We start from the raw sequence: 11849 nt of genomic DNA, 5'->3' as shown, positions 1-11849 counted from the left end.
AGAAGAAACTGGCGCAGAATGTCCAGAATACCATTAATGAATACAAAGGAAAGGTTCTTCGGTAGGGGTAAAAAGAGTAAAAATCCAAAATATGCTTGTACTTTAATAGTATAGATATCAAAGAGTAGCTACAAAAATATATAGAAGGAGATACAAATATGTATTACATTTTGAAATAACTAATTTGATGAAAAACAAGTAAATTGTAATATTACTATGTTTGAAAATTTCATATACACATTTGAGTACATGTGATTATAATATATATCATTCTTGAAGTAAAAAAAAATCTACATAATTAAATAAAATAAAAATTAACATCCGCGTGGTTGCGCGGATCAAGATCTAGTTGTTATTAATTTTCAGTTTAGTAAGATGTTCAATGCTTTTAGGAATATTTATTTAATCTCTTAAAAGCTACATGTACTATATCTAGGACTGGGACTTAAAACCCGGATCCGTGATCCGTTCCGGTATCCTCTACGATCCCGTATCCTCTCTGATCCGGTAAAAAACGGATATCCAGGGAGCTCGGTTCTAGATCCGGGTAGTGATTCTACGGATCCAGGTAGTGGAATTTTAGGTCGGGTATCCGGATCTGGATCCGAACCTATTATATATTTAAAATATTTTAAATATAATTATATTTCTATATGTATACCATATATAGTTTATATTAAAATAACTAAAATTTTAGTTTTCTTAAATTTGAATAATTCTCCAATTTTCTTTTTTAAAAATATTTTAAATAGACTAAATAAATGTTTAATTAGTTAGTTTTTAATTTAGTTTATAATTTTTTAATTTTTTTAAAAAAACATTCGGATCCGATTATCCGAGGGTATTTAGATTTTAGTCCGGATATCAGGAAGGTCCGAATCTAAATTCGGGTAGCAATTTTATGGATCCAAATATATCCTAATATACCCTGAATACCCGGTCCGTCTCACCCCTAACTATATCGATGGAAAAAATAACTTTTTGAGATAATGCTTTATGATATACTAATGAAGTTCCTCGGACTTCAACATCTCTTATGTTCCTCGAACGCAGAATCAGTTTTCAGATTTTTTAACTAAGACAGTTAAATCCTTCTATAGTGAGTTACTTTTTATTGGATGTTCTATTCCGGTCTGGTTACCAAGTTCACCTCAAGTTTAAGTAATAGAATAGCCGTTTACTGTAAAAAACAATACTAATGAATTTAATGGGTATGCAAGAAGTTAATGAGCTTCTTATTTGTTCGTGTAACATGTCGTGAAAACTATGAATAATTAGTAAATTGGAAAGTTAAAGATTCTGACCCGTCCTTAAAAGGGCGGATATTTTTTTTATTTTAATTCCTTTTAAAAATTTTAATTTTTATATTTAATTATAATTTAAAACTCAATTTGGATTATATATATATTAAAACTATCAATAAAGTATTAAAAATGTGGGTTGTAAATAATTGAACCACACATTTATCAATTATACATGATCCTATTTTAATATAATAGAATTTGATAACTACTTTCTAAATTAGTTAAATATATATTTTCGATTGTGATTCACCTAATACATTTAGTGTATGTAGAAATGTATTTGGGAGGCAAGATTAGAAAATAAAGTAATATTCCGTTTTCAAGAAAATTGTTTCTCAATCAACTAAATAAATAGCAAGATAGAGAATAAGATAATAGTTTATGTTTAAATAAATCGTTCCGAAATCAATTAAATAAATAATACCAAATCTATCTTATTAACTGTTAAGATGGTAAAATAGAAATATGAAAAATAATTTTCAGTTAGTTAACTAATATTTTCCGGAATTATTGACGTGAATTTTGCTAATTGATTATTCACTTTATAATAATATTTTGTTAGAGTAGTTAATGCTCGTTTACATTCAAAGACTTAATGATAAATAAATTTTAGTATTTGTAATGTTAGTATATATTAAGTGGTAGCAATTGAAAAGCAAACCAAACCCGTGTTATAATTACGGTAAGATTTTTTGTATTTAAATTAACCTATAAGAAGAAAGCATTAAATGATTTAAATCTCAGTGGCAAAAACTGTTAATATTAAGATAAAATAAGATTAAGTTCTTAAATATACTTCTGTTTTAATAGATTAGATGGGTAGAAGATTTCTTAAGAAGTCTGCCATAAATTTATGTAATAGCAGATTTATTTAGAATCTTTTAATACATAGAGTAAAATTAGGATTAAAAGACTTTTAACGAATTATTCTAAACAGTAATTCACCAAAGGGTTCTTGAGAAGTCTGCTAACTTTTAATACACTAACAAACTTCTTGAGAAGTCTTATACCCCGAACTTTTTTAACCTAATCAAAATTTTGTTTCCTTATATAAAATATATTTACACACTCTCTCGTTTTTCATAACTGCAACAAAAGTATAATGTTTCTCACTCTAAAAGTTTATAACCTTTCTCTAATCTCTTTAAATTTGAAAACACCAAAGTTTAACCTTAAAATGTTTCTCAAGAAGTCTTCTTGAGAAGTCTCCTACACCGATTAATTTAACGTAATTAGAATTTGGTTTCCTTATATAAATAACTAGGTGATGACCCACACCTCTTGCGGAGTGAATATATTTTATTTAGATTGTAAATTTTTTTATATTTTCAATATTGTAAAGGTAAAAGTTCTGGTGACATATATGATATGTTATACAATGACAGATTGTACTAAACTGATTATGTTTATATAAGATAAATTACATTTTTTTAAAAAAACTTGTGTTATTGGTTAGGAGTAATCGAAGTTTAGTTAGTGGAAGTAAACAATTATATAAACTTGGTTATGAATTTAAGATAAAAAGAGAAATAGACAATCAAATGGAAGATTTCATAAGATAAAACGAAACATAGAAAATATAATAATAATATATGAAGAGAAAACTTATAAGAAAAAGTCTTTAAGACAAAAAAACAACTGGTATGAAAAGTATATTCAGAATTCTCCATTTGCAATCCTATAAAGAACGATAACAAAGAATATAAACTTACCAAAATGAAATTGCATCACCATAACATATATATCAATATATTACATTCATTTTTGATATTGCTTTGAATATGTTTAGGTTGTGATGCCGAATAGTTTAGGAAGATATATATATCAATCGAGGATAGGGTTTTGGTGAGGCACGATTTTACATCATGATAATCAAATAACTCCTATAATCAAGCCAAATATCAGTAATTGATCGTCTAAAATTTACAATTTGGAAATTTACAATTTGGAAATTATGCAGTTTGTGAGATTTGACCATAAAGAATTTAAATCTTTGGTCACTAATCATATAATAAAATGATAAATCTTTGATTTAAACGGTGAATATTTATGCTGAAATTGGAAAGAAATAAATTTTACATTCCATACGTAATATAGCAAAGGCGTTAAATCAGATTTTTTGAAAAATACATGAACTGATATAAAAATTATTCCATTAACATTTGTGAAGATCTCTCAATTACAAAGATAGTGGTCATTAAGTATGTGGATTGCATAAATGTTTATTAAGGGAATAATTTTCTGTCAGTCAGTCCTTAATTTTCGGCTACGTGCATCGTGGACATAGTATGGACTCCATTAATATAAACACTTTTTCATTACATAAAATTCATCATTTTAAACATAAAATATAAACACTTTTTCATTACACGCTAAAATATTGTGTTTTATATGTTCGCATCCATTATATTTTATCATCTCTTCGTCTCATGTCTTTCTACCACTCTATATTTGTATTTTGCAGGTTTTTGATTTCATGATTTTCATTTTATCTTCCCAAAAAGTAGATTTATTAATATTGGATATGCATGTTTATGTTTTTCTGTGTTATATTCGAATAAAACTATAGATCCAACCTAATGTGATTGTTTAGTTTAATTTTATATATATAAAGTTATATTTTTATTTTTTCTGTTTTGAATATTTGTTAATGTATTGGATATACATTCATTTCAGATCTAAAGACAATATATCAGACTTCGGACTTCATTATCAGACTTCTCAATAAGTCTTGAGAATTGTAGTGCACTAGCATCCTTCTAGAGAAGTCGAATATGTAAACTGTCAAAAATGGTAAAAGTTCATTTTACAATTATTTTGTGTTTCTTTGTGTTAAATTTAAATAAGATTATATATTCAACTTAGTGTTATTTTTTTCTTATTATTTTAGCTTAAAATGTTTTCATGGTTTATCTTTCTCTCTAAAAATAAGATATAAATCATCAAACTTTTGATACTTATCTGTTTTGTATGTTAAAACCAAATAAAAGTATAAATTCAAAATAATTGTGATTATATGTATTTGTTATTTTTAGTTGTAAAATTTTTAGGTTCAAACAATATAAAGTATTTTTTGTGTGTGTTCGATTCAAATTAAATATATTTATTGTAATTGTTTTTTCTTATTGAAGTTTAGAAGTTCTATTTTAAAAATATTTGTTTTGAAACTATTTTGAACATTTTTGAATATGCAGATTTTTCAGATCTGAGAACTATGTACCGACCATCGTTAGCAGATTTCTTAGGCAGATTTTTGGAACAAACTTCACTGAAAAATTCTGCTAAACCAAAATTTTAATGGGAAATTAAAAAATACAAATATAATTTGACCGCATATTCTAGTGGAAGACTTCTCTAAAATATTCTAGTTCTCAGTTTAACTTCACTGAAAATTTTAGTTCCCTTTAGGGTTACTAGACTTCTTCGAGAAATATGCTAAGCTGTAATACACTAGAAGACTCCCCAGAAAAATCTTCTATAGAAGATGATTTTGATTATGTTGGACACTGGTGTTCCCAATCTTGTTTCACTTTTAGAGGTTGAATGTACAATGAGAAATCATGTAGAAAGAGACTTTGTTTTGATAGTGCATATAGAGTTGTAGATAATACATTTACTTGTCTCCAAACTATTAAAAATATATATGTCTAATGAATTTACCATAAACTATGTATTCATCGTAAATCATTTATTGAGACCATGGTTGTCCAACTTAAAAGAGAAGAGTATGTGTTGTCCACCTTTCAATTTTGTGTAATAAAATATAATAATGATGATAATAAGTTATAGTTATTACACACAAATTCATAATAAAATAATACTTAACACAAGTTTAACATAGCAACATTCAACATACTAGGCTTTTAACATCACACAATATCAAAAAACAACAACATAAGTTTAACCATTTGACATCGAAAATTTACTAAAACTTTAATACACATGAACTAAGAAGACCTTAGAAATCCATTTTATATATGGAGAAACACACAAATTTTCTAAAACTAACAAAAAGACTGCACAAAAAGTCTGATATCATTAGCTAGTACATAAATAAATATGAATACTGTTAACCTTATAATTATAAAAGATTAAGTTATAAATTTCATTCAAGATCTCCAATATTAAAAATACATTAATTGACGAGAAAATCTTAAAAATCCATTTTAAATATAGAGAAAAGATTTATGTACGTATAAATGAGATTAAAAATTAAAATTTATTTCTAGACCATTTAGAACTTGGTTTTGGTTGTTATAAGTGTTGGTGATATTTAATATAATGTCATTTTAATAAATAAGTGACGAATATGAGGATATTTTAGTAAATTATCATGTTTCGAAAAGTAAAAAACAATAAGTAATAACATTTTCACTAGTTAGTTGAATTTTTAAGGTAAATTTGGAAGAATATATTTTTTAAATGGTTAATTTGTGTTTTAATACAAATCAGTACTATTAAAAACATGATCAGTCCAAATTCATATCCTAAATGAAAATCAAAATTTTGCCAATAATACCCTTATATTTATAAAGAATTACTAAAATTCATTAATGGCCTTTAAGATTTTTCTTTGGTTTTGGACATACAAATACACTTAAATGGTTAAAAAATATTGGGCTTACATATATTTATAAGATATGCTAACCTTAAATTTAATATAAATATTCTAAGTTTAATTATTGGACCTGCATATATTATGAACCTTATATAAATTAACAAACTTAATGATATCAAAATATTATTTTCTTAAATCTATGTATCAATATTGAAAATAGATCATTTCGAATACTATTCATATTTTCAATACAAACCAAAACTCGTATCCTACACTATATATCGTATCATTTTTCATGTATAATATTATTTAACGATCAAAATGAGTATACACACAAGAACTAAAAAACATTTTACTATCATTTACCAAAAAAATATTAATATGACAATTCTGAATGTTAAATAGAGTTTTAAAATTATCATAAAATTAAATTTTAAATCTAAAATAAAAATTTGAACTTGTAGTAGGTTAATAACGAAATATACTAATATTTTCATATCAATAAGTTTTTTATATTATCATTTTTATTTGGATGACATAATAAATTTTATCAAAGTCTAAGGAATTATAATAATTTTATGTTATATTAAAAAAGAAATATAAGTAATTTCATCATTAAAAACAATTATCAGATATAATTTGTGTTTTTATCGGATCAATGTTATCAGATCACGGATTAATAGCGGGATTTTATCTTTTTAAACGGGTTTTATCGTATTTTTAATTAACAAATTTTTTATTAAATATAAACCGGATTATAAAAGAGGTAGAAGGGTGTACCGGTTCAACCATGAATCTGGGTCGGATATGAAAACACTTTTTAAAACTCAAACATTATTATAGAACAGCTTTAAAAATATTTGTTTTCTAATAAAAAATATAAATTCATAAACTTTTTATGAGTATGGTTCAACAAAAAATATAAGAGCTTTCAAAGATAGTAGTAACTTTTCTAAATCGAATAAGGATTACGAAGTAGTGGGAATTGTTGGTTAGAACTATGATATAATTATACGACAAGAGAAACCCATTTTCAGTTTAAAATGAATAATTCATATTATTATTACATTTCAATAATAAGAACACATTGCTCTTCAATATATAGTATCTATACTACTAATTCACATATATCATCTTTAAATCTATTTCGAACATATACCATATTTTCAAGAGAGGAAAATAAACAATAAAAACATAAAAGCTCAATTGTTATGATTATAAAAATAATAATTGTAATTTGTAGATCAGTTTCATATCAATAAATGAAAAAAAAAACAAATTAACGTTTCCTAAGCGCGGATCAAAATCTAGTTTTAGGTTATTTTTTGAAAAACCTTTGAATTATTATAATTTTTTCTTTATTGAAAGTTTAAAAATACTAAAATTTCTTATGTTTACTTTTATAAAATAAAAGTTAATTAGTTCCAAATATTAAATTTCTTTTAATATTGTTGATTATGATATTCTTAAAATAGTAAATTTTCAACTTGTTCTCCGAAGTTTTGGCTCAACACTTTTTTTTTCTTTATCCTATACATATTCTATATCGTGTTACAATGTTTCTTTGCTAATTCTCTTCTCGTTGATCAGATCGTAAGAGAAACCAAAAAAAAAAAATCTCAAAAAAAGAAAATAGGAAGCGAATCAATGAGCCATCATCATCACTTATCGTTTAAAAAGAAACTCAAATCAACGCTTTGCATTGCGGGCGGATGTTTCGGAACAACCAACCATCCCCAAAGTCTCCCGGAGCAACCATCATCTCCGACGAGTCCAAACGAGACATCTACACACAGCCCAACCAAGACCAAATCTCCTAGACTTGCTCGGACGTTGTCCAAATCGCACGAAAAATGCAAAAGTCTGATACATAGGATCGGGGAAGGTAAGCACATACGACGTCACACGACGGATTTTCATTATGATCCGTCGAGCTATGCCCTAAACTTTGACAGGGGAGAAGAGGATGAAAATGTCAATCGTTTTCCACTTCACAATTTCTCCTCTAGGCTCCCTCATTCACCACCTTCCTCTACCACGTCGCCTGGATCCTCCCTCGTCATCCATAACCTTTTGCGGTGATCATTCACTTTTCTTTTCTTTTTTTAAATTGCGTTGTTTTTTCTTAAATCGTGGATTCTTGATGTTTTCTTATATGTAGCACTGTACATATTTCTTATCTTTAATTTGACGTCCCAGTATCTTTTTTTTTGTTTTCCGATATAAATCACCATATCGAAATCGTAGGCCTAATCGGAAAATCGTACCTATAATATTTATTTGTATCAGTTTCAGACTTTCGATTGAGATCCTATATCTCTCCCTTTTTTAAACCTTAACTCATAATCTTGTAGAGAGAACTCCACAGCGGCTCCTTCGTGGTCTGTTTCTAACAGGAGACAAACAAGCTCCCCTCCCTTTTTTTTTTATCTTTATGTTCTGGTACCGACCCACATAGCTACCAAGTTTGGTTCACAAGTTCTACCTGAGTCATCTCAAGAATCTGCACAAGGAACTTTGTTCTTATGCTGTTTTGAAAACCCATAAACTGTAATAAAAGACCCATCACTCAAACCGAAAACGACAATTCCTCGTTTGCAACCATGCACTGAGACCGGGACGGGACGGGAAATGGCAAATTTAAAATTCGTAGATATGAGTACGGCTGAAAGACGGCAAACATTATAATATAAACATACCTACCTATATATCAAAATATTAAAAACTCTCACATAAGATATAAAAGTTATAAAAAAGTTAGAAAGCAACAGAGTAAACTAATATATAGTAGTTACATGACCAATTCGAAATAAAGAATCGATTATGTTCTGACTACTAGAAGATATAAGCCTAAGTATAATGATAAGAAAAAACAAACTTCATTGAAGATAAGATGAGACCATTTATCCTGACATTTTAGCCATGTTCAGATTTATATAACAAGTTGTTTTGATTACAAGCTCTTGTACATCTCTTAGTCTTTAGCAACCAGCCGAAGAACTCTCGAGTAGAATTGAATTATAATGGTTGAGAGTAGAAGAAGTAGATGCTTACTATAAACACACATATACATTCATATATATACTTAAGGCAGAGAAGGAGAGAGAGAAGGCTTAGTGACCTTAAGCTCTCCACAGTCACTAATGAAAACCGTCTTAAGAGGTCTGTTCCACAATGATCTTGCGTTCTGAGCTCTTTCGTCTCCCAGAAACTCTGCGAAATCGTTGAACTGTCGAATCTTCTCCGACGGCTTAAAAGTTGGCACCGCAGCTATACTCGTCACCACATCTAACCCTGTAGAGAGATTTCGATTTCTTTGAAACTAAACTCAACATTAAGAAAAATGTCATTTTTAATATAATTACCTTCAAGAACAGTACCGAAGACAATGTTGCCACCGTCGAGCTGCGGACAAGGACCAGGTCCCGTAGTGATCAAGAACTCGACGTTTCTGTACTCAGGATCGAGTCTGGTCTCATCGTCGTCGTCGTTTTCAGACAAGCAAAGAGAGACGAGTCCGGGACGAGCGTGAGGGATGAGGAACGACTTGGAATTGACGACGTCGGTGTTCCGAGGCAAACTCTTCAGAAGAGGACCGACCTCCGCCGTGTCTCGCCGTAATCCTTGTCTTCCGGCGAGGAAAAACTGGCCGGGGAAGATTTTGTGGATGGGAGTGTTCTTGTAAGAGGTAGAGGATGAGGAGGAGGAGGAAGTGCACATGAGTTTGAAAGTGGAGACAGTGAGAGGAACATGACGGCCGTATAGTCCGAGAACGACGCGGCCGAGGGGAGTGGAGTCGGGGCAAGGAGTGGTGGAGGAGAGTGTGGCGGAGGGATCAGAGCGGAAGTAAGTTGGGCAGAGGGAGAAATCGAGGAAGACGCGGTCGGTGATTGTTACGTCTGGTGGGGAAGGGATCTGAGGGGAGGGAGATACGGTGGCGATTGTGGTGGTGGAGAGGAGGAGGTTACGACGGCTGATGGAAGCTGAGAGGAACGGAGGGATGATAATGGATGATGATGCCATTGATGTGGTTGATTGCAATTTGCAATGTCTCTCTCTCTCTCTTCTCTCCTCTGATCTTTACTGGCTGTTTTCTACGACGCCGTTTAGATAAGGTATGATCGCTGGACCGGGCCGACACGTTTCGTTCTTTCTCTTTTCTCTTCTAAACCACATTTCTTATGGGGTTTTTGCCTGATTTGTATTTTGGCTTTGATTAGTGACCATTGATTAAATTTGAGTTAGAAGATTAACTCAAGAACCATTGATTAAATTTGAGTTAGAAGATTAACTCAAGAAATGTTACCAATCATAATTAATTTCACATTTTTGAGTTACTATTTGAAGTTTAATGTATTACTAGATTTTGATCCGCGCTTTCAAAGCGCGGGTTTATGTTTGGTGAAAATTTTATATAATCACATTTATATAATCCGTCTTGTATATGTATTTATATAATCCGTCTCATATATGTATTTTATATCCAGATTTATGTTCGGTAAAACTATATTATACATGTATTTTTAGGTTTTTAATTTTGAATTAGATATTTTAAATATAAATCAATATAACAGTTTTATAGTTTTGATCGGTGTTTTGAAATTTGACTGAGACCTGCGGTTGAACGGATTACCGGTTGATCAAAGATAAATTCAGTTCGGGTTTGAAAAAAAAAATTAAAAATCCAATAAAAATTACTAAAATCGAAATCCGGTTGAACCACTGGTTGAACCAATAAACAATTTTTATTTTTTATAAATAATTTTTGTTAGATAGTTGGGATTATATTTAGGAAAAAGCGGTTTAAAACCAAACCATTAAATAGTTTGAGAAAAAACGATGCAGTTTCAAACATGTCCGGTTGGAAAAATATTAAAATGATGGAGTATCAAACACGGAATAATCACATACCAAAATTGAATTAGGAAACCGGTGGTTAATGACAAACCAAAAACAATTAAAAAAGAAACCAATGCAGAATGTCCAAAATGTCATTAATGAATACAAAAGAAAGCCTCTTTAATAGGGGTAAACAGAGTAAAAATCCAAATGTGCTTGTACTTTAATAGTATAGACTAGGATTTGACCCGCGCTTTAAAAGCGCGGGTTTATTTTTTATTTTTATTTTTATAAATTTTGAATAAGTTTGTGAAATGAAATATTTTCATTTATTTTTATTGTATTGTTTTATTTTTATTTTATAAATGGGTATTTATGTTTAAAATTGAACTTGATTTTTTTTCAAAATTTTGAAGTGGTATTTTAAAATTTTTCAATCAATTTTCACTTTTATGTACTGAATTTTGAAGGATATAATTTTTAACAGATTTAACTTGTGAATAAATTAATATTATATTCTTTTAATAATTTAAGTCTTTCATTATCAATATTAAAATATTTTCAGAAAGTTTTAATTATATTGAGAAAAAATAATAATTATTATGTGTAAATATTTGTTAATATCAATATTAGAACTTGGCCCAAATGAAAAATGTGAACTTAGATAAATATTAAAATCGACCCAAATAGCCCAAAACCGTGAAATTAAAGGAACAGAAAAAGTTTGGGCTTATAACTAAAAGACCCATTACTTGAAAATGATACAAAATAACAGAAATACCCTTAATGAAACCTGCAACTTCCTTATAACAGAAGGGTAAGTTTAGTAAAAAAATCAATAGGATCCTGCTTTAATAGTATAGATACTTGAGTTACAATTTTGAGTTATTTCTTTGATAAAATTGATAAATCAAGTGGTAACTCAACATCAAGAAAAATACCATGTATTAAGGTTCGAGTTAGTATTGTTTTTTGTTTTTCAACTAAAAACACACGATCACTTTTGGATATATTAAACAAATTTTTTTTTCTAAGTTCATTTCACTATTGTATACGTGTTATCCATGTAACTATTTAAACATATTATATACTTTTAATTATTATTTCTATTTGGTGACTATTGTTGTAACATAATTGATTTATATGAG

The 11849-nt window shown here is 28.8% G+C and overlaps 2 protein-coding genes across 2 annotated transcripts; one reads left to right on the top strand and one right to left on the bottom strand.

Moving 5' to 3' along the window:
* Positions 1 to 5003: 5003 nt before the first annotated feature.
* Positions 5004 to 7988, top strand: LOC130502100 (uncharacterized). Its single transcript, XM_056996906.1, has 2 exons — positions 5004 to 5029; positions 7338 to 7988. The coding sequence occupies exons 1-2, from the start codon at positions 5004 to 5006 to the stop codon at positions 7942 to 7944; spliced, it is 633 nt and encodes a 210-aa protein (XP_056852886.1). The 3' UTR covers positions 7945 to 7988.
* Positions 7989 to 8722: 734 nt separating this feature from the next.
* LOC130502098 (peptidyl-prolyl cis-trans isomerase CYP28, chloroplastic-like) lies at positions 8723 to 9940 on the bottom strand. Its single transcript, XM_056996905.1, has 2 exons — positions 9228 to 9940; positions 8723 to 9156 (listed from the first exon to the last, which is right to left on the bottom strand). The coding sequence occupies exons 1-2, from the start codon at positions 9883 to 9885 to the stop codon at positions 8948 to 8950; spliced, it is 867 nt and encodes a 288-aa protein (XP_056852885.1). The 5' UTR covers positions 9886 to 9940; the 3' UTR covers positions 8723 to 8947.
* Between the last annotated feature and the right edge of the window lie 1909 nt (positions 9941 to 11849).

This window comes from Raphanus sativus, unplaced genomic scaffold (assembly GCF_000801105.2).
Source record: "Raphanus sativus cultivar WK10039 unplaced genomic scaffold, ASM80110v3 Scaffold0420, whole genome shotgun sequence".
Classification (NCBI taxonomy): domain Eukaryota; kingdom Viridiplantae; phylum Streptophyta; class Magnoliopsida; order Brassicales; family Brassicaceae; genus Raphanus; species Raphanus sativus.
Note: the sequence above shows the minus strand (reverse complement) of the source record. Positions and strands in the feature narration are given on the sequence as shown.

Bases quoted from the DNA above. Each gene is read 5' to 3' on its own strand.
- LOC130502100 (XM_056996906.1), top strand. From the start codon at position 5,004: ATGGTTGTCCAACTTAAAAGAGAAGA. The intron at 5,030-7,337 runs GTATGTGTTGTC...TTCTTAAAATAG, and splicing joins GTCCAACTTAAAAGAGAAGA to TAAATTTTCAACTTGTTCTC.
- LOC130502098 (XM_056996905.1), bottom strand. From the start codon at position 9,885: ATGGCATCATCATCCATTATCATCCCTCCGTTCCTCTCAGCTTCCATC. The intron at 9,157-9,227 runs GTAATTATATTA...ATCTCTCTACAG, and splicing joins CTTCGGTACTGTTCTTGAAG to GGTTAGATGTGGTGACGAGT.